General features: G+C 42.4%; 1 protein-coding gene across 2 annotated transcripts in view; it reads right to left on the reverse strand.

Annotated features, from left to right (window-relative positions):
• ADCY8 (adenylate cyclase 8) overlaps positions 1-24,312 on the reverse strand; it is a 263,423-nt gene that overhangs the window by 22,725 nt on the left and 216,386 nt on the right. For both annotated transcript variants that reach the window (XM_024251209.3, XM_054518826.2), the window contains 2 exons: positions 23,665-23,743; positions 16,409-16,567 (listed from right to left, as the gene is read on the reverse strand). In XM_024251209.3, the coding sequence (XP_024106977.3) occupies positions 16,409-16,567; positions 23,665-23,743 (238 nt within the window). The remainder of the gene's footprint in view (positions 1-16,408; positions 16,568-23,664; positions 23,744-24,312) is intronic.

Raw genomic sequence — 24,312 nt, forward strand, 5'->3', positions numbered from 1 at the left:
TGTATCATGCGATTAGTAGTTTTTAGATGCCCCGATATAATGCACACCCTAGACAGTCTGGTCCAAGGTAAATACTCAAAACTGTTGGTTGATTAATGACTTCCTGACCTTCGTAGGAAACATGAAACCTTACAAATTGCTTTCATATGAATTCAATGATTTAATCCTTGCAATAATTCTATGAAGTCATATGGTAATTATTGCCACTTTACAGATACAGGAAATGAGACAGAGAGGAGTTAAGTCATTGTTTTGGATCACACAGCTAGTAGTGGAAGAGAGGATCAGAGGACTCCCAAGGCCTTTCCCTGCTCTACACATGTGAGTGTGCCTCCTCCACATGGCATGCCCTAGGTCAGAGAAAGATGGTGTCACTGCTTCATCATCAATTGCTCTTGAACTTTAAGCATGAATTAATCCAAACTGATGCCTTCTTTAGTCCGTATCCAAAAGAGCACAGGCAGCTGATGACTAGGAAGGGCTGGGCAGGGTGGAAAGAGTGCAGATAGCAGTCAGGGAGCAGAGCAAAGGTAAAGGCTTTCAAAGGTGGATTTCTGTTTTCCTTGGCTTTGAACAATATGATGATGCCACGAAGGAGCCTGACTCTGCAGCAGGAGTCAGAGATCCTGCTTAAGTAAATGTGCATCCTCCTAATGGCTGTGGTTTGGTGGGAAAGTCTCTGTTTACTCTATTACCTATAGTACTCGTTTTCCAGGGCTGTTGTAATAAAGGACCATAGACTCTGTGGCTTAAACAACAGATTGTAGTTTTCTTACAATTGCAGAGGCTGGAAGTCTAAGTTCAAGGTGTTGCCAGGTTGGTGTTGTCAGAGGGCTTTCCGCATGGTTGCAGATGCTGTCTTCCCTGTGTCTTCACACGGCCTTCCCTTAGGTTCTAGTCTCCTCTTCCTTTTAGGGCACCAGTCATGTTGGGTTAGGTCCCCCTAATGACCTCAGTTTAACTTAATTACCTCTTTAAAGATTCTGTCTCTAAATACAGTTACATTTTAAGATCCTTGGGGTTAGGACTTCAACATATAAATTTTGGGGAGACATAATTCAGTCCATTACGCCTATATTTTTATTTTCTGCTTAGAAATAGAGAAAAAAGAGAAGATCCTACCCTCTAAAATTCATTGTGTAATTACGCAGTGCAGATCCCTTCCAACTTTGGTTTATGCCCTGTGATGTAAATGCCTCCATGGTATAAAATGGCAGGCAGCCAGGGGTGTCTTAACGATTGTTTGTCTCCCTGAATATTCTAATGAATGTTAGCTCCTCTCACACTCTTTTGTTTTTGTTTTTTGAGACAGAGTCTCACTCTATTGCCCAGGCTGGAGTGCAGTGGCAGGATCTATGCTCACTGCAACTTCCGCCTCCTGGGTTCAAGTGATTCTTATGTCTCAGCCCCCTCAGTAGCTGGGGTTACAGGCACCTGCCACCATACCTGGCTAATTTTTGTATTTTTAGTAGAAATGGGGTTTCACCACGTTGGCCAGGCTGGTCTTGAACTCCTGGCCTCAAGCGATCTACCCACCTAGGCCTCCCAAAGTGCTGGGATTATAGGCATGAGCCACTGTGCCCAGCCTCATGCCCTTTTCCTTAGTTTTATTTCTCAGTCTTTCCATCATTTGAAATAATTCTGATTGCTTAAATAATAAAAATGTGATAATAATATTAGCTACTTTTTTGAGCACTTACTATGTGCGAAGCACAATGCAAAAGATTACACATACATCATCTCATTTAATGTTTACCACATCCCCATGAGACAGATACAAGTAAGACCCTTATTTCATCTATGGGGAAATGGAGGGATGCAGAGATTAAATACTTTACCCAAGCCCCATAGTTGTTATGACGTAGAGCTGGAATTTGTACCTAGACAGTCTGACAACAGCCCATGCTACTGCTAATGATAACTATAGTTATAGCAACAACAACAGCAATAATAATAATAATGACAAGCAGGAATAAGTGTCATGGAAATTGGAAACTGGTTTAGGTTTGCCCATCTGATTGGATGGTCGTTTCACAGTGGAGGGGTAAGAAAGAGCTTGAAGAAATATGACCTGAGTTCAGACCTTGATTCTGTGGTATCCTACTGGAGGATGGAGAAGTGGGAATAGGGTGGGCTGGGACTCACCCCTCCTTTCCATAAGATGCTAACTGATGGAGAGAGTGGCTACAGGGGCCTGACAGTCAGTTCAAGACCAACCCCCTAACACAGGCTCTCAGATAAGGATGGATTGGACAATGTGTCTTGGATCTGAGGCACAAATGGGAACCTTTAGCTCCTTCCCGTGAGACAGAGTGGGACTGAACTGATTTATCTATTCAGTGGTTGGCAGGGAGCCTGGAGAATGGTGGGTCTTTACCTTCTTGTGGGGCAGAAAGGGAAACCTGTGTTACGTGGCTTGCCATATGTGAGAAGGCGGGTTCACCTTGGGCACAAACAGGTCCATGAGGATACAAGACAGATTGAGGTCTTTGTGGGTCTTTAGCACCCAGACCCCACGATTGTCTCAAGGTCTGGTGACCCTGGCTTTTCCCAGTCTGATGGGGTAAAGCACCATAAGAGAGGGAGAGACTCCCTCCCTGGCACTTCCCCATAGGGTGGACAGTGTTACAGGGACTTCCTTCTTGGCTGGTGAAGGCAGGAACGTGGGAAGAGAGGAGCGCTCGACCCCCACAGCTGTGGGCACATGACTCTGGGCAAGTGAGGTGACTCCTCTGACCACAGGTCCCTCAGCCGTCGATGACAGTGCCAGCTCTTGCTCTGCTTTTGCCCCTGGTGGCCCTGAGATGCTCCACTCCAGTTGTCTGCCTGCTCCTCTGTGCCACGACTGGCAGTGGCTGCTCACACTGGTTCCAGTAACCGCTTTTTCTCCTTGTCCCTTTCAGCCTGGGAGCCACCACAGCTTCCCACAATTGCTGAGCACAGTGGAATATTCGTCTCCTCCTTATCCCTATTGCTTCAATTAGAGACCCAGCAGACAAGAGGGGGCACATTCAGATCAAGACCATTCAGGAAGGGTTAACTGATAAAGGGGTTAATTAGAAAGATGAGGGCAGGAAGTAGCGAAACCCTAAGAAATCTCCCAGAAACCCAAGGCTAGTGGCAGGAGAGCAGTCATCCCTCTAGGCTCAAAGGGATGCGAAGAGCCCAAAAGGAGTGAGTTGGTTTGACACTGGAGGCAGCACAGCAGTGGCCTTGGGAGGAGATATTAATTTCTGTGAAGTGACATAGCCAGCCTCAGGCAATCGCAAGGGAATAAATATCTTGACCTCACATTCCTCACTTGCCCTCATCTCTTCCCCAGGGCCAGCCATTGATGACCCCTCACTTGGGTGCCTGAGGGCCAAGCAGGTCACAGATGTAACCTAAGTAATTAGCCCTCTCACCCGTGCCCCCCCACCCCCCAGGAAGAGCAGAGAGAAGAGGTGGAGGGATTTTGAAGGGTTCATGGAGGAGCTCTGGCCAACCTACATACACCTTCCGAGACAGTCCCTTCACTCAACTCACTCCAGTCAACCGCCTTGAGTGTGCCATCTGTTTCTTGCTATTTTGGGCTTCAAGAATATGAAAACACTTTGTAAGCTGGGGAGGAATTGATGAATACAGAAAAGCTATTATTGGTTTATTGTTATCTTCCTCTGGTTGGTCGAAGGTATGGACTTAGTAGAGGATTTTGAACATGTACATGCGCTCCGTCGCACACCCGCATATGTCGATATGAGGACTGATGTCCTCTCTACCTGGGCAACTATAGTCTGGTCCTTCACCTGCTCAGGCAACTCCAAGTCCTGCGTTGCTTATACCAGGTTAAGCCACCTCTCAGCATGGGAGAAACTATGTTTGAGACTTGCAAACCTTATTAGCATCCTTTCATGTCATTCAGGTCTCTGATCAAATGTCACCTCCTTAGAGAGAACTTCTATGACCCCTGCTCTTTTCTGAATGTGTCCGCCAAATTCATATGTTGAAACTTCACTGCCAGTGGAATAGTATTAAGAGGTGAGAGCTTTAGGAGGTGACTAAGTGATAAGGGTGGAGCTCTCATGAATAGCATTAAGGCCCTTGTTAAAGGGTATGAGGGAGTGGATTTCTTCTTTCTGGCTCTTACACCATGTGGGGACACAGCATTTAAAGTGCTATCATGGAAGCAGAAACAAGGGCCCACACCAGACATGAAACCTGCTGGCACTTTGATCTTGGACTTTCCATGCTCCAGACCTGGGAGGAAAGACATTTCTGTTCTTTAAAAATTTCCCAGTATCAAGTATTTGGTTATAACAGCACAAACAAACTAAGATACTAGTGTAAATACCCTTTCAACACTTTATTCCATTATTCAGCTATTTCTGTCCTCATCAAATTCATCATTCTCTGACACTATGTTATATATTTATTTATTTGCTTCACTGTCTTGTCTTCCCACAAAAATACATGTTTCAGAGCAGCAAGGCCTTTGTTGTTTTTTTCACTGTTTTAACCCCGGTATTTAGAACAGCACCTGGCACATGGTTGGCCCTCAATAAATACTTGTGGAAGGAATGGGTGAATGAAGGGATAGGGGATGGGGCTGTGACTGGGAAGGAGTAGAAAAAATAGCAATGACTCACATATATAAAAAACAATAGCCAACAACCAGTGTGCATTTAAAATGTGTCAAGCACCATGTAAGTGCTTTAGGCTTGATAATGCATGTAAATGTAATGAATCAGATGAAGATGCAGAGTATGGTTATGATCCCTTTGTAGCACAACAAGGGGCATGAGGAAAACGAGGTCCAGAAAGGGTTATTATCATTTGCCATTGGTCATAAAGGTAGTGAAAGGAGGAACCAGAACTAAACCCACAGCACTGGGGTTTTGAATGCACCCGCACACGGCCTTTCTATAATGAAGCTGCCTTACACCGGTCTGCATTGGGGACTTAATGTGTTATCTGATTTAGCTCTGACCCCAATTCAGCAAGGCCAGTATTATTTCCCCTATTAATCAGATGAGGAAATGGACTCCAAAGAGTTGGGTAACCTGGCATAGGTCACACAGCTAGTTAGTGACAGAGATGGGATTTATGCTGTGTGGACTCTCCAGCACCTGGGACAGCTGCCCTTGCTAGTGTCTTTTCAACAACTCCTCATAAAGCCATGATGAGCCAGTGGGTTTCCTGGGACTCAGAGCTAGCCTGCTTGACATTGATGAGATACCCAGGCATGGACCTCCAGCTGGCTTTATCTGCAAGAATGTTCCTGACTAGAGGAAGTGAGTGCTATTCTAAGCCAAAAGCACAGCAGAATAGCAGAAGCTGCCAGAATATTGGTGTGGGTAACACTGCCTCGGACAGGACGCTTCTGGGTGTGAGGCCCTGTCCACCACCTGTGTTTGGATGGTTTGAGTCATCCTTTGTCACAGTTCCCCTTCTCTGCATGCACTTACAGTGAGGTGGAGGGGAAAGAACACTGGCTTTGGTGTTACACATACCTGGGTTTGGATTTGAGGTCACTACTCACTAGCTTTGTGACCATGGGTAAATTTCCTTCCTTCCCTGAGCCTCAGTTTCTTCATCTAGAAAATGGGGATAATAGTTCCTACCTCCAATTGCACATTGAATCAGATCCAAGCTACTTCAGTGCTCTTCAAGACTTGTCTCTTTGTACTTACGATACCTTTGCTCTGGCCTGTTCTTTCCCTTAAAATATTTGGGTGCTTTTAGTCCCCCCAGTCCTTCTCAGCAAATATCCTATAGTATCTCATTTTTATGCCTTCGACCATTTGGGTCTGTCTGCCTGGAATTCTTTTCCTCCACCTCCTTGACTGATTAACAACTGGGTCCTAGGAGGGTAAGAATTAGAATCATATTACAGTTGAAGAAACTGAGGCTCACAGAACTTAACTAACTTGCTCCAAATCACACGCTAGTAAGTGGAAGAGCTGGGATTTGAATACATGTCCTTCTGGCTTAATAGGTTGGGATTTTCCCACTAGGTCACATGGCCTTCTTTGGAACACCTCAAAAGGGGTTAGAATCCAAGAAGGGAGAGAAAAGGGAGTCTGAGCTTGCAGCAATGATGCCAAGGATGGCTCTCAGCATACCCCTGGCTGCTGTGGCCAGGGACATACACACAAGTTACAACTAAGAAGTCATCTGGCTTTGCCAGCTGGAGGCTGTACATTCGGTTCCTCTTTGAGTGCGGTCTGTGGAATCATTTTCTAAAGTGTGAGGCCCACATTGATGCAGACAAGTCAGTTGGAGGCTTTGTGCATCACACAACTCTTCTAGGTTAGCTGAAGAACAGCCATGAAGGCACTGCCACCCCAGGGATACACCTGGGAGATACCCTGGCATAGTAGGAAAAGGTGGTGCTTTGGGTGCTATTGTGGCCCCGTGAAACTCACAGATGTCTCCAATCAGATGTTCAGAAATTTGTATCACAGTTCAGATCTGTAGCAAGGGGAGAAACTAAAAATGCCTTTGCCTTTTATGGTAACAGAGCATGAAATTGGGAGTTCTTGCCAGCCACTACAGTCCTGCCCCTTCCCTGTCATCCTTTCACGTATTGTATGACTCTGTCTCTCTTTTTCTGTACACACACACACACACACACACACACACACACTGGTCTTTCCATACTCCAGACGTGGTATGGGTAGCAGCATTGTAAGGGGGAGGGGGCACAGAAGAAAGAAATCTGAGGGACTGGATTCCCCTTGCGGCTTTGCATAAAGAAAGTGGGGCATATCCTGCACCTCTCAGGACCCCAGTTTCCTCATCAATAATATGAGGCTGATGGAACTCTCAAAGTTGTAAATAGAATGAAAGATAATTTTCTCAATTGCCTATTTCATTATCTGGCATGGAGTAGGTGTTCAGTAAATGATATTTTATCCTAATGTGAAAATTCTCTAGGCAATATAACCATAATTGGTGTTTAATCCTAGTCCAGTGTGAACTGTTTAAATATTTATAAAATCTCAAATAATCCTGACAAGATGTCTTATACATGCGATTAATGCTGAAGCAGTCCTTTATTTTGCTCAGCAGGGGTTTGGCCTGAATGACAGCTGATGACCTGGAGTCTCGGCATGCATCTCTGGTTGGTTTCCTTCCTTTCAGAATGAAACCAGTATGTCCTTGCTCTTCTCCACTGGTCCTATGTGCCTCATTGTTTCGGTGTCTTGATTAAAAAGCTGTTTTTTTCTCATTTCTCTTTGGATTTTACATGTGGGGTTTTATCGTCTCCATCTGGTGGTCATGGTTGATACATGCTGATATTCTATCTGCTTCCATGGCTTCATCAAGAAGCTCTTGCAACAAAGACACTGACCTTAGGGAACCTTGAGGAAACCAGGCCTGAGCCCAATTTCAGGGAACTCCATCCATTGAGGAGGGTGGAGTCTCTGCACCCAAGAGACTCTCAAAGACCTGAGTACATCAAGATCTGATTATTCCAGTGGCTGATTACTCATTCCCTTGGCTTTTCTTCCACCGGTTTTTTCTTCAGTGGCTTGGATGAAAAATGGACCTCATCATTCTCTCCTAGCTCTGCCCTCTATGGTCCTAAGGCAAGGATCACAAACCCCAATGGTTTTAGGGGCCCTACAGGTAACAAATGGCAGGGTACAGATGGGTAAACTGAAGAGCCCATTTTATGCATAAAGGCATCACATTCATAAATTAAATATAAATCAATCAACTAACCCACTGTCCAAGCCAACTGGCTCATTGGTCAGATTTGTCTCAGGGTCTTAGAGTTTGTAATTCTTGTCCCAAGGGTTTTTCATTTCCTGTTTAGCTCAGTCTGAAAATCTGGTCCTGGAAGAGCTGTATTATCCCTGCCTCTCAGACAATCCATATTGCTTTTGTAGCATCCTCAGCAAGGGGTTAGCTTTCCCAAGTTAAAGGCCTCAGCAAGAGAGCCCACTACTCCAGTTCATCCACAGGGATTTTGAAAGCATGGGCCACAGCCATGCACAGTAGTCCCTGCCTTGTGGATCTCACTGTGTTAGGAGGATGAGATGGCCTGATGGCTCTGTCCTCGTAAGGCTCCTCCTAACATGAAACCCAAAGATGTCCCCTGTGGGCCAGTCCGTGGTTCTAGACCTTCCCTTGGGAGTCTCACAGAGTAAGACCAAGCCCATTCACATAATAATGCCACTTCGGACTTTCAAAGACACCTTCAGTTCCCTTTTGAGTTACTTTCCCTTGAAGGTTAGAGGGGGAACCAAATCATTTGATTTTGTCATTTCTCACCTCCCACATCTGCTCCATTATCAAGAACTATTGATTCTATATCCTAGATGTGTCTGTAATTCATCTCCTTCTCTCCATCTCCACTGCTACCATCCTAGGCCTCATCACCAGGGTCTTGCCTGGGCCCTTTTAGAGTCTCCTGCCTGGCTTTTTGTTGCATGATCCTCCTATCCACTCTCTATCAGCAGCCAATTGACTAGGTTACACTTAAAACTTCCAAAGGCTCCCATTCTATGTGGAAGTGACCATCGCCCATGGAGCTTGACCATTAGGCTTTGTCTAGGGTTTCCCTTCACAGCACTCACCATATGACCCTTCCTCCTTCTAGTGGTCCGAATAGTGCCTAGTGCCTCCTGCCACCAACACTCATGCTCCCTTCAACAGTCATGTCCAACATGGTACTATTTGGAAATAGGGTCTTTGCAGGTGTAATTAAGATGAGGTCATACTGAATTAGGGTAAGCCCTAAATCTATGACTGGTGTTCTTAAAGGGAGAGTGCACTTGTCCTTTTAAGAAGGGCTGTGTGAAGATTGAGAAATTAGAGCCAAGTGGCCACAGCCAAGCGACTCCTGGGCCTAACAGAAGCTGGAAAAGCCAAGGAGAGATTCTCCCCCAGACCCTCTGGAGAGGGCATGAGACTCCCAGCACCTTGATTTCAGACTTCTAGACTGCCTTCATAATGTAATAAGAAAAAACAGTTTTAAGTAAAAAGAGCATTTCTGAGTATTTGCTACATGCTAGGCAATGGGCTAAGAAGATATATACACATATATGTATGTATATGTGCATATATGTGTATATAGATATATAAATATACACACATGTATCACACATATAGGCATACACACATTTATGTATATATACATATGTATATTTGATTATTATTATTTTATTTATTATTATTATAATACTTTAGGTTTTAGGGTACATGTGCACAATGTGCAGGTTAGTTACGTATGTATACATGTGCCATGCTGGTGTGCTGCACCCACTAACTCGTCATCTAGCATTAGGTATATCTCCCAATGCTATCCCTCGCCCCTCCCCCCCACCCCACAACAGTCCCCAGAGTGTGACGTTCCCCTTCCTGTGTCCATGTGTTCTCATTGTTCAATTCCCACCTATGAGTGAGAATATGTGGTGTTTGGTTTTCTGTTCTTGTGACAGTTTACTGAGAATGATGATTTCCAATTTCATCCATGTCCCTACAAAGGACATGAACTCATCATTTTTTATGGCTGCATAGTATTCCATGGTGTATATGTGCCACATTTTCTTAATCCAGTCTATCATTGTTGGACATTTGGGTTGGTTCCAAGTCTTTGCTATTGTGAATAATGCCACAATAAACATACGTGTGCACGTGTCTTTATAGCAGCATGATTTATAGTCCTTTGGGTATATACCCAGTAATGGGATGGCTGGGTCAAATGGTATTTCTAGTTCTAGATCCCTGAGGAATCACCATACTGACTTCCACAATGGTTGAACTACTTTACAGTCCCACCAACAGTGTAAAAGTGTTCCTATTTCTCCACATCCTCTCCAGCACCTGTTGTTTTCTGACTTTTTAATGATTGCCATTCTTACTGGTGTGAGATGGTATCTCATTGTGGTTTTGATTTGCATTTCTCTGATGGCCAGTGATGATGAGCATTTTTTCATGTGTCTGTTGGCTGCATAGATGTCTTCTTTTGAGAAGTGTCTGTTCATATCCTTTGCCCACTTTTTGATGGGGTTGTTTGATTTTTTCTTGTAAATTGGTTTGAGTTCTTTGTAGATTCTGGATATTAGCCCTTTGTCAGATGAGTAGATTGCAAAACTTTTTTCCCATTCTGTAGGTTGCCTGTTCGCTCTGATGGTAGTTTCTTTTGCTGTGCAGAAGCTCTTTAGTTTAATTACATCCCATTTGTCAATTTTGGCTTTTGTTGCCATTGCTTTTGGTGTTTTAGACATGAAGTCCTTGCCCATGCCTATGTCCTGAATGGTATTGCCTAGGTTTTCTTCTAGGGTGTTTATGGTTTTAGGTCTAACATGTAAGTCTTTAATCCATCTTGAATTGATTTTTATATAAGGTGTAAGGAAGGGATCTAGTTTCAGCTTTCTACATATGGCTACCCAGTTTTCCCAGCACCATTTATTAAATAGGGAATCCTTTCCCCATTGCTTGTTTTTCTCAGGTTTGTCAAAGATCAGATAGTTGTAGATATGCGGCGTTATTTCTGAGGGCTCTGTTCTGTTCCATTGATGTATATCTCTGTTTTGGTACCAGTACCATGCTGTTTTTGTTACTGTAGCCTTGTAGTATAGTTTGAAATCAGGTAGCCTGATGCCTCCAGCTTTGTTCTTTTGGCTTAGGATTGACTTGGTGATGCAGGCTCTTTTTTGGTTCCATATGAACTTTAAAGTAGTTTTTTCCAATTCTGTGAAGAAAGTCATTTGTAGCTTGATGGGGATGGCATTGAATCTATGAATTACCTGGGGCAGTATGGCCATTTTCATGATATTGATTCTTCCTACCCATGAGCATGGAATGTTCTTCCATTTGTTTGTATCCTCTTTTATTTCCTTGAGCAGTGGTTTGTAGTTCTCCTTGAAGAGGTCCTTCACATCCCTTGTAAGTTGGATTCCTAGGTATTTTATTCTCTTTGAAGCAATTGTGAATGGGAGTTCACTCATGATTTCACTCTCTGTTTGTCTGTTGTTGATGTATAAGAATGCTTGTGATTTTTGTACATTGATTTTGTATCCTGAGACTTTGCTGAAGTTGCTTATCAGCTTAAGGAGATTTTGGGCTGAGATAATGGGGTTTTCTAGATATACAATCATGTCATCTGCAAACAGGGACAATTTGACTTCCTCTTTTCCTAATTGAATACCCATTATTTCCTTCTCCTGCCTAATTGCCCTGGCCAGAACTTCCAACACTATGTTGCATAGGAGTGGTGAGAGAGGGCATCCCTGTCTTGTGCCAGTTTTCAAAGGGAATGCTTCTAGTTTTTGCCCATTCAGTATGATATTGGCTGTGGGTTTGTCATAGATAGCTCTTATTATTTTGAGATATGTCCCATCAATACCTAATTTATTGAGAGTTTTTAGCATGAAGGTTGTTGAATTTTGTCAAAGGCCTTTTCTGCATCTATTGAGATAATCATGTGGTTTTTGTCTTTGGTTCTGTTTATATGCTGGATTATATTTAATGATTTGCGTATATTGAATCAGCCTTGCATCCCAGGGATGAAGCCCACTTGATCATGGTGGATAAGCTTTTTGATGTGCTGCTGGATTCAGTTTTCCAGTATTTTATTGAGGATTTTTGCATCAATGTTCATCAAGGATATTGGTCTAAAATTCTCTTTTTTGGTTGTGTCTCTGCCAGGCTTTGGTATCAGGATGATGCTGGCCTCATAAAATGAGTTAGGGAGGATTCCCTCTTTTTCTATTGATTGGAATAGTTTCAGAAGGAATGGTACCAGTTCCTCCTTGTACCTCTGGTAGAATTCAGCTGTGAATCCATCTGGTCCTGGACTGTTTTTGGTTGGTAAGCTATTGATTATTGCCACAATTTCAGCTCCTGTTATTGGTCTATTCAGAGATTCAACTTCTTCCTGGTTTGGTCTTGGGAGAGTGTATGTGTTGAGGAATTTATCCATTTCTTCTAGATTTTCTAGTTTATTTGCGTAGAGGTGTTTGTAGTATTCTCTGATGGTAGTTTGTATTTCTGTGGGATCGGTGGTGATATCCCCTTTATCATTTTTTATTGTATCTATTTGATTCTTCTCTCTCTTTTTTTTTATTAGTCTTGCTAGCGGTCTATCAATTTTGTTGATCCTTTCAAAAAACCAGCTCCTGGATTCATTAATTTTTTGAAGGGTTTTTTGTGTCTCTATTTCCTTCAGTTCTGCTCTGATTTTAGTTATTTCTTGCCTTCTGCTAGCTTTTGAATGTGTTTGCTCTTGCTTTTCTAGCTCTTTTAATTGTGATGTTAGGGTGTCAATTTTGGATCTTTCCTGCTTTCTCTTGTGGGTATTTAGTGCTATAAATTTCCCTCTACACACTGCTTTGAATGCATCCCAGAGATTCTGGTATGTTGTGTCTTTGTTCTCGTTGGTTTCAAAGAACATCTTTATTTCTGCCTTCATTTCGTTATGTAGCCAGTAGTCATTCAGGAGCAGGTTGTTCAGTTTCCATGCAGTTGAGTGGTTTTCAGTGAGATTCTTAATCCTGAGTTCTAGCTTGATTGCACTGTGATCTGAGAGATAGTTTGTTATAATTTCTGTTCTTTTACATTTGCTGAGAAGAGCTTTACTTCCAAGTATGTGGTCAATTTTGGAATAGGTGTGGTGTGGTGCTGAAAAAAATGTATATTCTGTTGATTTGTGGTGGAGAGTTCTGTAGATGTCTATTAGGTCGGTTTGGTGCAGAGCTGAGTTCAATTCCTGAGTATCCTTGTTGACTTTCTGTCTCGTTGATCTGTCTAATGTTGACGGTGGGGTGTTAAAGTCTCCCATTATTACTGTGTGGGAGTCTGAGTCTCTTTGTAGGTCATTCAGGACTTGCTTTATGAATCTGGGTGCTCCTGTATTGGGTGCATATATATTTAGGATAGTTAGCTCTTCTTGTTGAATTGATCCCTTTACCATTATGTAATGGCCTTCTTTGTCTCTTTTGATCTTTGTTGGTTTAAAGTCTGTTTTATCAGAGACTAGGATTGCAACCCCTGTCTTTTTTTGCTTTCCATTTGCTTGGTAGATCTTCCTCCATCCTTTTATTTTGAGCCTATGTGTGTCTGTGCGCATGAGATGGGTTTCCTGAATACAGCACACTGATGGGTCTTGAGTCTTTATCCAATTTGCCAGTCTGTGTCTTTTAATTGGAGCATTTAGTCCATTTACATTTAAAGTTAATATTGTTATGTGTGAATTTGATCCTGTCATTATGATGTTAGCTGGATATTTTGCTCGTTAGTTGATGCAGTCTCTTCCTAGTCTCGATGGTCTTTACATTTTGGCATGATTTTGCAGCGGCTGGTACCAGTTGTTCCTTTCCATGTTTAGCGCTTCCTTCAGGAACTCTTTTGGGGCAGGCCTGGTGGTGACAAAATCTCTCAGCATTTGCTTGTCTGTAAAGTATTTTATTTCTCCTTCACTTATGAAGCTCAGTTTGGCTGGATATGAAATTCTGGGTTGAAAATTCTTTTCTTTAAGAATGTTGAATATTGGCCCCCACTCTCTTCTGGCTAGTAGAGTTTCTGCCGAGAGATCCGCTGTTAGTCTGATGGGCTTCCCTTTGAGGGTAACCCGACCTTTCTCTCTGGCTGCCCTTAACATTTTTTCCTTCATTTCAACTTTGGTGAATCTGACAATTATGTGTCTTGGAGTTGCTCTTCTCCAGGAGTATCTTTGTGGCATTCTCTGTATTTCCTGAATCTGAATGTTGGCCTGCCTTGCTAGATTGGGGAAGTTCTCCTGGACAATATCCTGCAGAGTGTTTTCCAACTTGGTTCCATTCTCCCCGTCACTTTCAGGTACACCAATCAGACGTAGATTTGGTCTTTTCATATAGTCCGATATTTTTTGGAGGCTTTGCTCGTTTCTTTTTATTCTTTTTTCTCTAAACTTCCCTTCTCGCTTCATTTCATTCATTTCATCTTCCAGGGCTGATACCCTTTCTTCCAGTTGATCACGTTGGCTCCTGAGGCTTCTGCATTCTTCACGTAGTTCTCGAGCCTTGGTTTTCAGCTCCATCAGCTCCTTTAAGCACTTCTCTGTATTGGTTATTCTAGTTATACATTCTTCTAAATTTTTTTCAAAGTTTTCAACTTCTTTGCCTTTGGTTTGAATATCCTCCCGTAGGTCGGAGTAATTTGATCGTCTGAAGCCTTCTTCTCTCAGCTCGTCAAAGTCATTCTCCGTCCAGCTTTGTTCCGTTGCTAGTGAGGAACTGCGTTCCTTTGGAGGAGGAGAGGCACTCTGCTTTTTAGAGTTTCCAGTTTTTCTGCTCTGTTTTTTCCCCATCTTTGTGGTTTTATCTACTTTTGGTCTTTGATAATGATGATGTAGATGAGTTTTTGGTGTGGATGTCCTTTCTGTTTGTTAGTTTTCCTTCTAACAGACAGGACCCTCAGCTGCAGGTCTGTTGGAGTACCCAGCTGGCCGTGTGAGGTGTCAGTCTGCCCCTGCTGGGGGGTGCCTCCCAGTTAGGCTGCTCGGGGGTCAGGGGTCAGGGACCCACTTGAGGAGGCAGTCTGCCCGTTCTCAGATCTCCAGCTGCATGCTGGGAGAACCACTGCTCTCTTCAAAGCTGTCAGACAGGGACATTTAAGTCTGCAGAGGTTACTGCTGTCTTTTTGTTTGTCTGTGCCCTGCCCCCAGAGGTGGAGCCTACAGAGGCAGGCAGGCCTCCTTGAGCTGTGGTGGGCTCCACCCAGTTCGAGCTTCCCAGCTGCTTTGTTTACCTAAGCAAGCCTGGGCAATGGCGGGCGCCCCTCCCCCAGCCTCACTGCTGCCTTGCAGTTTGATCTCAGACTGCTGTGCTAGCAATCAGTGAGACTCCGTGGGCGTAGGACCCTCTGAGCCAGGTGTGGGATATAATCTCCTGGTGCGCCATTTTTTAAGCCTGTCGGAAAAGCGCAGTATTAGGGTGGGAGCGACCCGATTTTCCAGGTGCCGTCTGTCACCCCTTTCTTTGACTAGGAAAGGGAACTCCCTGACCCCTTGCACTTCCCGAGTGAGGCAATGCCTCACCCTTCTTCGGCTCGCGCATGGTGCGCGCACCCACTGACCTGCGCCCACTGTCTGGCACTCCCTAGTGAGATGAACCCGGTACCTCAGATGGAAATGCAGAAATCACCTGTCTTCTGTGTTGCTCACGCTGGGAGCTGTAGACCGGAGCTGTTCCTATTCAGCCATCTTGGCTCCTCCTCCTCCCCATAAATTATTTCTCTATTATTATTTTTAATTGTGGTAAAATGCATATAACATACAATTTACCATCTTGACCTTTTTTTTTTTTTGAGATGGATTCTCACTCTATCGCCCCAGGCTGGAGTGCAGTGGCACAATCTCGACTCACTGCAACCTCTGCCCCCCAGGTTTAAGTGATTCTCTTGCCTCAGCCTCCCAAGTAGCTGGAATTACAGGTGACTGCCACCACACTTGGCTAATTTTTGTATTTTTTAGTAGAGATGGGGTTTCACCATCTTGGCCAGGCTGGTCTTAAACTCCTGACCTCGTGGTCCACCTGCCTCAGCCTCCTAAAATGCTGGGATTATAGGCGTGAGCCACTGCGCCCAGCCATCTTGACCATTTTTAAGTGTATAGTTTAGTGGCATTAAGTATAGTCACATTGTTGTGTAACCATCTTCATCATCTATCTCTGGAATTCTTGTGATCTTGCAAAACTGAAATTCTGCACCCAGGAAACAATAACTCCCATTCTCCTCTCCCTCCAGCCCTTGGCAACCACCATTCTACTTTTCATCTCTATGAATTTGAACACTCTAGGTACATTATATAAGTGGAATAATATAGTATTTATTTTTTGTGACTGGCGCATTTTACTTAGCATAATGTATTCAAAATTCATCCATTGCTGTAGCATGTGTGAGAATTCCCTTCTTTTTAAAGCCTGAATAATATTCCACTTTATGTATATATCACATTTTGTTTATCTATTCATCCATCAATGGACCCTTGTGGCTGCTTCAACTTTTTGGCTATTGTAAATAATGCTTCTAGATATATAAATATCTCTTTGAGACCCTTCTTTCAATTATTTTGGGTATATACCCAGAAGTGAAATTGTTGTGTATACATACATACATACATACACATACACACACATAGATATACATATATATATACACACACCCACACACGTGCATATGCACATAAAACTTTAAAATTCCAATTTAGTCTTTCAATGGAGACCTTATTATATCCATCTTGTAGATGAGGTGCCTGAGGTTGGGAGGCCATGTGTAAATTTCATAGTGCTAGGAGTTTCTCCATTCTCATGCACTCACATGAGTGACAGTGATGACACATGCTGACAGTGAAATTCTCCCAGAGTTTAGGATCAGTGTGAACAACTGCACATCACCCACCACCACCCTTTCTCACTGGCTAGACTAGCCCCTGGCTCACCTCATTGTCTCGGTCCTTCTCTAGGAAATGGCGGGCCACGTGGCTGGGTAAGATATTCCGGAGCATGTTCTCATTGTGTTCCCTCAGCTCCTTCATCTCATTGATCTCCTCTTTGGCCTGTACTCGCCAAAGGAAGTCCAGGCGGGCTGTGTACTCCAGCTGCAGTACATGTGAGAGAAAGAGAAGAACCAGGTAAACTTCTGAGGTGTAGGCTTCAGGCACAGACAACTGGGAGGCAGGAAAGCCTTCTCTGGAACTCTTCACAAATGAAACAGAGCCTGATCTGAATATTTTGGGAGGCATTTTGTTGGAAGCCAAGTGATCAGAGAATGATTAGGTTTCACAGGGATATGTGCCTGCCTTTCACAGCATTATTGCCCCTGTGATTTCATACTTGTTTGTGTGATTACCTGATAATGTTGGTGTCCTCTACTAGACTGTCAGTGTTGTATGGTGTATTAGTCTGTTCTTGTGGTGCTAATAAAAATACACCCAAGACTGGGTAATTTATAAAGGAAAGAAGTTTAGTGGACTTATAGTTCCACATGGCTGAGGAGGCCTCACAATCATGGCAGAAGATGAAGGAAGAGCAAAGGAACCTCTTACATGGCAGCAGGCAAGGGAGAGCTTGTGCAGGGGAACTCCCGTTTATAAAACCATCAGATCTCATGGAACTCATTCACCACCATGAGAACAGTATGGAGGAAACTGCCCCCATGGTTCAGTTATCTCCACCTGGACCCACCCTTGACATGTGGGGATTGTAATAATTCAGGGTGAGATTTGAGTGGGAACACAGCCAAACCATATCATACGGTCAGAGGTGTTTCTATCTGTTCAACTTTACATCCTTACTGTTACAGACTGAATGTCTGTGTCCCTCTCAGATTCATAGCCCTAACCCCCAATGTGATGACATTTAGAGATGGAAACTTTGGGATGTAATTAGGGTCGATGAGGTCATGCTGGTGTATCCCTCAGGATGAGATTACTGCCCTTATAGGAAGAGACATGAGAATACTTGCTCTTTCTCTCTCCACATGCACACACTAAAAAAAGGCCAGGTGGGAATAAAGCAAGCAGGTAGCCAGCCATCTGCAAGCCAGATAAGAGCCCTCATCAGAAAACAAACCGTTCCGGATCTTGACCTCGGACTTCTCAGCCTCCAGAACCATAAGATAAATTTCTGTTGTTTAATACACTCAGTCTATTGTATATCGTTATGTACAACAGCTGGAGATACGAATACACTCACCATGTGGTAACACGTTTGGCACAGGGCAGGCACTTAATATTTGTTGGCTCATTAAATAAGTTATCATAATAAAACTAGCTAACACTTACATGATGCTTATCATATACCAGGAATGGTTTTAAACAATATACATATATTAAATCCTTTAATCCATGTAATAGCCCTAGTAGGAAGATATTATTATCATTTCTCATTCTACAGATAAGAAAGTCAAAGCAAACATGAATTAGTAACTTGACTAAGATCACACATGAGTTAGTGGAAGCCAGGATTTGAACTTGATTCAAAAATCAGAATATAGAATCTGAGTTGTTAACCACTAGGTAATATAGAATACATAAATGAACTCATTAGTGAAAGGATTACAGAGTTAGTTGCTAGACAGATATAGCTTAGAGTTCTAGTTCCACATTTACATACTTTGACCCTGGACAAGTTACTTCACCTCAGTTTCCTTGTCTCTGAAATTGATGTGAACATCAATGACCATGCAGGGGCGGAATAGGCATTATAGGAAGTTATAGATAAACACATGGCACATGGTAGGCACTCAATACACATTGGTTCCCTCTTGTCCTAGCCTCCCCTCTCATGAGAAGGTGCACAGTGTCCTTTCCAAAGGATCTCACAGCCTGTTTTTACTGCAGTTCTGGGTGTGTCATTATTTCAGTCTTTAACTGTTGACATGAACAGGATGCTACCCTGGTAAACACATGGTTAGCTTCCCTGAATTCAAGGGCTTAGACAGTTCAGATAGCTTCTTTTCTTTTTGAAAAAATTTTAAAGTCTCAGTGGATGGCAAAAGTATGAAAAGACCATATGCACAAGGTTATCCATTCAGCAGAATTTTAAATAACAAAGGCTGAAAACAAACCAAATGTTCATTTTGTTGGCTGAATAAACTTTAGTACAGAAATATCATTGAACATGATGCAGCTATTAAAAAGAAATGAAGACTATCTCTCCATACTTTAAGGAACTGGTCTCCAAGAGGAGAAAAGTGTATGTAGTATGCTACTGTTTATCTAAGGAAGATCGATCTCTCTGTCCACATGCATGCACACACACATATTTCTTAATTAATTTTTTTTCTTTTTTTTTTTTTTGAGACAGAGTCTCGCTCTGTCACCCAGGCTGGAGTGCAGTGGCACTATCTCAGCTCACTGCAAGCTCCGCCCCTCGGTTTCGCCCCATTCTCCTGCCTCAGCCTCCCGAGTAGCTGGGACCACAGGTGCCCGCCACCACGCCCAGCTAATTTTTTTTGTATTTTTAGTAGAGACGGGGTTTCACCGTGTTAGCCAGGATGGTCTTGATCTCCTGACCTCGTGATCCACCCGCCTCGGCCCCCCAAAGTGCTGGGATTACAGGTGTGAGCCACCACACCCAGCCTTCTTAATTAATTTATTAAAACATTAACATATAAACCATTTTACATTTTATAAAATGGTTTATATTTTAATCTGTGAAATGACAAAGGAAGGGAATGGTGTGGGAAAATAGGGATAGAATTTAAATTTCTTTAATTATGTCTTGTTTTAAGTAAATAACTTTAGAATCATTCCAATATTTTACTTAATTATTAAACTAAATCTGTTCTCAAAAAACTCTGTAAAAACAAACAACCAAGCAGACAAACAAACGAACGAGCCTACACAGAGAGGAACTATGTCAGATGTCCTTTTGCACAATAATTTGATGACATGTTGCCAGAAAGAAATACCCTAAGGATAAAAAGAGCTCAAGAAGAATGTCAAAACTGTTTACAATAACCATATTATAGGTGGTAACAATTGTGTTATTATACTTAGACTATTATAGTGAATCACAAATGAGTAACTGTGTTGGTGTCATTAAAACTAGAATTTTGGGGAAGAGAAAAAGGAGCTGCAGATGTAAGATTGTTGAAGTTAGTCAAAAGCTTGTGGTCCTCATTATGAAGTAGAAGTATCACACTGTGAACTCATGATGTATAGATCTTCTAGCTCTGCCTACTGAAATCACGTTCTAGAAACAATGAAAACTTAGTAGTAATAACTCCCAGTGTCCAGATTGTGGTTTCTAAATATCAGTTCCTACAAAAAAATTCCCATTCTTTTCAGAGGTGCCCAAATTTTAGGTACCTTTAATTATGTCTTGTTTTAAGTAAATGACTTTATTGGAAGATTTTTTAATGTGAGAAACCAGGAGTCTATCAGAGACTACCAGGGTTATGTCAAAATGATGCAAAAGCCAACTTGAATGAGCTCCCACTAGTCAAAGATGTGACACGTTTAGCTTAATAAGACTAATAATTGCAATGAATTGAAACACAGAGAATACAGTAAAATGCATAAATTCAAAATGACACTTAAAAACCAGAACCTCATGGTCACCTCTGAATGATGCTAGGGAAAAAACTTATGGGGAAACTTACAGCAAACAAACTTATAGGGAAGAAATTCAGCATTTATCTTTGCTTTATGAATTGTACTTCTAGGTAACAAATAGTGAGGAGATGGTTCTCTTTAGTAACGTATTCCAGCTAATAAATTACGGAGAACTGATAGGATTAGCATATCACTGTATAAAATAAGTGAATATAGGCGATTATCATAAGCAGCTGCTAACATCACAAAAAGATAAGGAGACCTTATGCACCCCCTAATTGTAGTCTATAAAACCAACCAATTAAATGTTTTGCAGAAATCATTAAACCTGAATCTCACCAAGCTTCTGGACAGAAATACAGTACAAAGAAAACAAAACAAAACAAGAACAAAGGACAGGGGAATCTCTTAAATGCCTTAGAGAATGCAATCAATAAACTGTAAGAAATGACAGCCCTGGAAGGTTGAGTCTCTCAAGGTCACTCATTCTTGAAGTGGAATTGCTAGGACTCAAGCAAGAATATTTGGTTCCAAGGCTTGAGTCTTTCCTTCTGAGCCGCACAATCTCAGGTGCCTGCTTTTATCACACCCGGAAGTTACTGGAGACAGGACCTGATTATTCTCTTTCTCCTTGTGGAGGTGTGGCTTCCTCTGCTAACAATGAAGATGCCCAGGCAAAGCTCAAACCTCCAGGGCTACCAGTGAATCAGGCACCAGGTGGGAGGCACCCAATCGTTTGCTCTCTCTGTTCAACGTTGAGAATGTTCACCTGCCTCAGAGGAGGAAGTGTTTGGCATGTCGTTTCCACATATGTGCAAGATAAAAATTTCCAATTATTCAGTTACATAACCACCTCCGTCCCTCTGGAGATGTTTAATTACACATGCCTCCACCAGACGCTTCTGCGTACCAGGCATCAGTGGGCACTATTCAGCCCCTATTAAAAATAGACGGCCTCTGAGTCACAAGGGAAAACCGGTAGAAGCAGGGAGCAAGCCCAGGAGTGGGCAGGCTTGATTGGAGATTAATAGGACCCAAAATGATGCTACAGATAGAAGACACCTGAAGTGATACAACCCTGCAGAAAGCCGCCCCTATCACAGGGAGGCAGTGGCACGTGAAGGAAACAGAATGGAACTAGGAGTCTGAGCATTTGGATTCCCGCTCCAGTCTGTCATTTCTTACAGGCTTTGTGACATCAGGGGACTTCAATCTCTGTTCTTGTCTTAGGACCAGATGGCTAACAATACCTGTCTTGTTTGTGTCATCAGCTTATTTTTAAAGTAAAATATTAATAGCTATCAATTTTGAAAATTTATATGTGCGAGCCAGTGGGATAAGTATATTACAATTATATTCTCACATAACACTCTAATAACCCGATGAAGTAGAACTTGTTATTATCATACCCATTTTACAGGTGAGGAAACTGAAAATCAGAAAGTTAAGTAAATTGTTGAAAGTCACATAGCTACTAAGTGGCAGAGTTGGGGTTTGAATACTATCTGCCCAGTTCCAAAGCCTGTACTTGTAACTGCTATAGTTATGAGATGTGGTTATATAATTTCAAAACCATTTGAAAGTTAAAGATAAAAGGGAAAAATATCAGATGTCACTTAAACCCAGTCACTCAGACCCTCATTAAATACTTACATACCCGCATTTTACCTATAATCTTAATGCAATTAGGTTATCTGCTTTCCCAGGACAAATGGAGCATAGGATAAATCAAATCTGAATGTTATTAGGGTACCATTTGAGGAAGGCACGGACAGGGCACAAAGTAATTCCCTAAGGTGACAGAAGAGACAGAACCATTCTCCTTTTTACGGAATGACGACCCTTACCCAGAACTTGTTCTCTCAGCTATTTCCAGGGATTTCTCACTTGTCAATTTAAAACCTGTGTAACTGAGTGAGCATATGTTTGTAGGATGACGGCCTTGTCTAAATCTGTTTTCATAGTTCTCAAATGGATTGTCATTTGTGTGTCAGACTAAAGCACTCTCCCCTAGAAATGAAAGCTGTCAAGTAGCAGAAGACAAGACCCCAGTCCTCACAGACAGTTGGAAAGACCTAAAAACAGGAATTCTAGAAATGGCTAGACTTTGACATTTGGCCTAGTGTTTCATCATAATTTCAGCCAAAATGGGAAAACAAGTCAAAGCATATTGCAAGATGCAGTGCCCTGGGTCACTGTGTTCGTATGCAGACAGCATCTTTGTTCTGCTCTGATCAGCCCAGTGATGTAGAAAGGGTAGGCTTTGAAGACAGATCAGGATTTGAATTCTAGTCCTCCTACTTACTAGCTGAATAGCCTTACTTTCATCGTCCATAAAACAGGAGTAATAATAACTTCCATTCCAGGTTGTTGATAGGATTAAATGAGAATAGAGAGAAAGTGCTAGGCACATAGTAGGAACTCAATAAATATTAATTCTTTATTCATTTCTTTCACTTGCCAAGTTTTAATATTATCTATTTTTTTCTTGACTAAACTGTACAATCCCCTTTATTACAAGTAACTTTAAATACCTGTCTCTGTGTTCTTGGGGTTTTGGGCCGTTTCATCCCTGTTTTCTCAGGGTTCGTTACCTCCGTTTCCATGGTGATTTCCCAGCAATGTGCTTCTATTTCTGCTCTGGCTGACAGTCTCCTTGCTGTGCTTTCCTCCTTTTCTTGTTATGGTTTTTGACGTACACACAGACCACAGAAAGATGGACCAAGATCCAGAGAAGGGTAGTGAGGGAGGCAGTGCCTGATTTCTACCAGGGGGTGAAAATCTCCCCAAGCGATGAACGTTCGTGGGTTGGAGTTCACCTGAAGAAGACCTACTGGTCTTTGAGAATCCTGCCTAGATGTTCCTATGAAGAATAATTTTCTTTCTCGAAGTCCCTAGCCAAGTCTCTTCCACACATAACATGTTTGCATTATTTGGGGTTAGCTCTACTCCAGGAGACTGGACCAGAGCTGGGATTTTGTACAGTTCTGCCCACAGTGCCCACTCCAGATTCTGGTAAAGAGTAGGGGCTCATGGAAAGCATAATCCATATGGCAGGCATTTATCTAATTAGGACAGATCTGTAACGAAGTCTTTATTATAAACAATGCAAGTCAGTGCACAAAATTCTACACACAATAATCTCCAATGCTTTCTCAAGACAGCCCTATTTAGGTATTACTAATTTATTTTAGAGTTGAGGAAACTGAGGCTCATGGAGATTAGTAACTTGCCCAAGATCATACACTGCTGAGAGTAAGAACTGTGATTAGAATCCAGGCTCAGCTGAACCCAAATGTTTACCTAATATAGCACACAACTTTTGTAGTAATAATTTCATCCAGGCAACAGAATTGGGAGGGATCCCAGTTTGTCTTAGGCAGAAATTGAAAGCTCTTTCACTAGGATGATTTTTTGAAAGAGATATATCCAAAGGTCATTAAAACCACATTGTTTACCAGATCTTCTCCAGCTTTGTTTTTCATTAGGTGGTCTTTATTAGGAATTGATTTATTAAGAACTACAACTTGCCACAGGCAGCTAAAAGTTATTTGCTGCAAAGAGCAGCAGAGGCCAGTTTGATGGCAACAAGAAATGTCAGGTAACAGAGCAGTCAGAGCGAAATGTTAGATTACCTGCTGTCCATGGTAGAACACAGCCAGGAGGAACATGGCCATCAGTAGCAGCGATGCCTCCTTGGTCCCCAGGAAATCTCTGTTGGAAGAAAAAAGGAACTGATAACCATGGGGGGACTTCAAGGAGACCCATGAGAAAACTGAGGTTCAGAAAGGAGTGGTATAAAAAGAAAAAAACACACACCTTTTCAGCACCTATTATGTGATCGTGGCTGCTCTAAGCGTTTGCACATTGGCTAATTCAAAAGTCGATTGACCCCCAAGGGTATGAGGTGACCCAGAACACATATGGTGAAAGAGATTCTACAGTCTAGCCTCTAGATGGTACACTCACATTAATAATAATGTTTTCTATGTGCAGAACACATTTTATAGATTTTAAATAGCCTTTATACTTTCCTATCACAAAATCCATGTGAAGATGGAATCTAGCTTTATGCTAAAAAACCTTCCCAGCTTATACTGGGCCAGGCACAGTTCAACTCATCAGGATTGGACAGAGACTTAGGAGTGAAAATGTACATTCTTAGGGAGGTATTTTGCATATGAGGATTAAGAGGACCAAATAACTCTGTGGGCTGGGACAAGAGTCAAATCTGTGAATACCTTGGAGGAAAGATGCTAACAATAGATGATACTAATTATTAT

Source organism: Pongo abelii, chromosome 7 (assembly GCF_028885655.2).
Source record: "Pongo abelii isolate AG06213 chromosome 7, NHGRI_mPonAbe1-v2.0_pri, whole genome shotgun sequence".
In the NCBI taxonomy this organism is placed as follows: Eukaryota; Metazoa; Chordata; class Mammalia; order Primates; family Hominidae; genus Pongo; species Pongo abelii.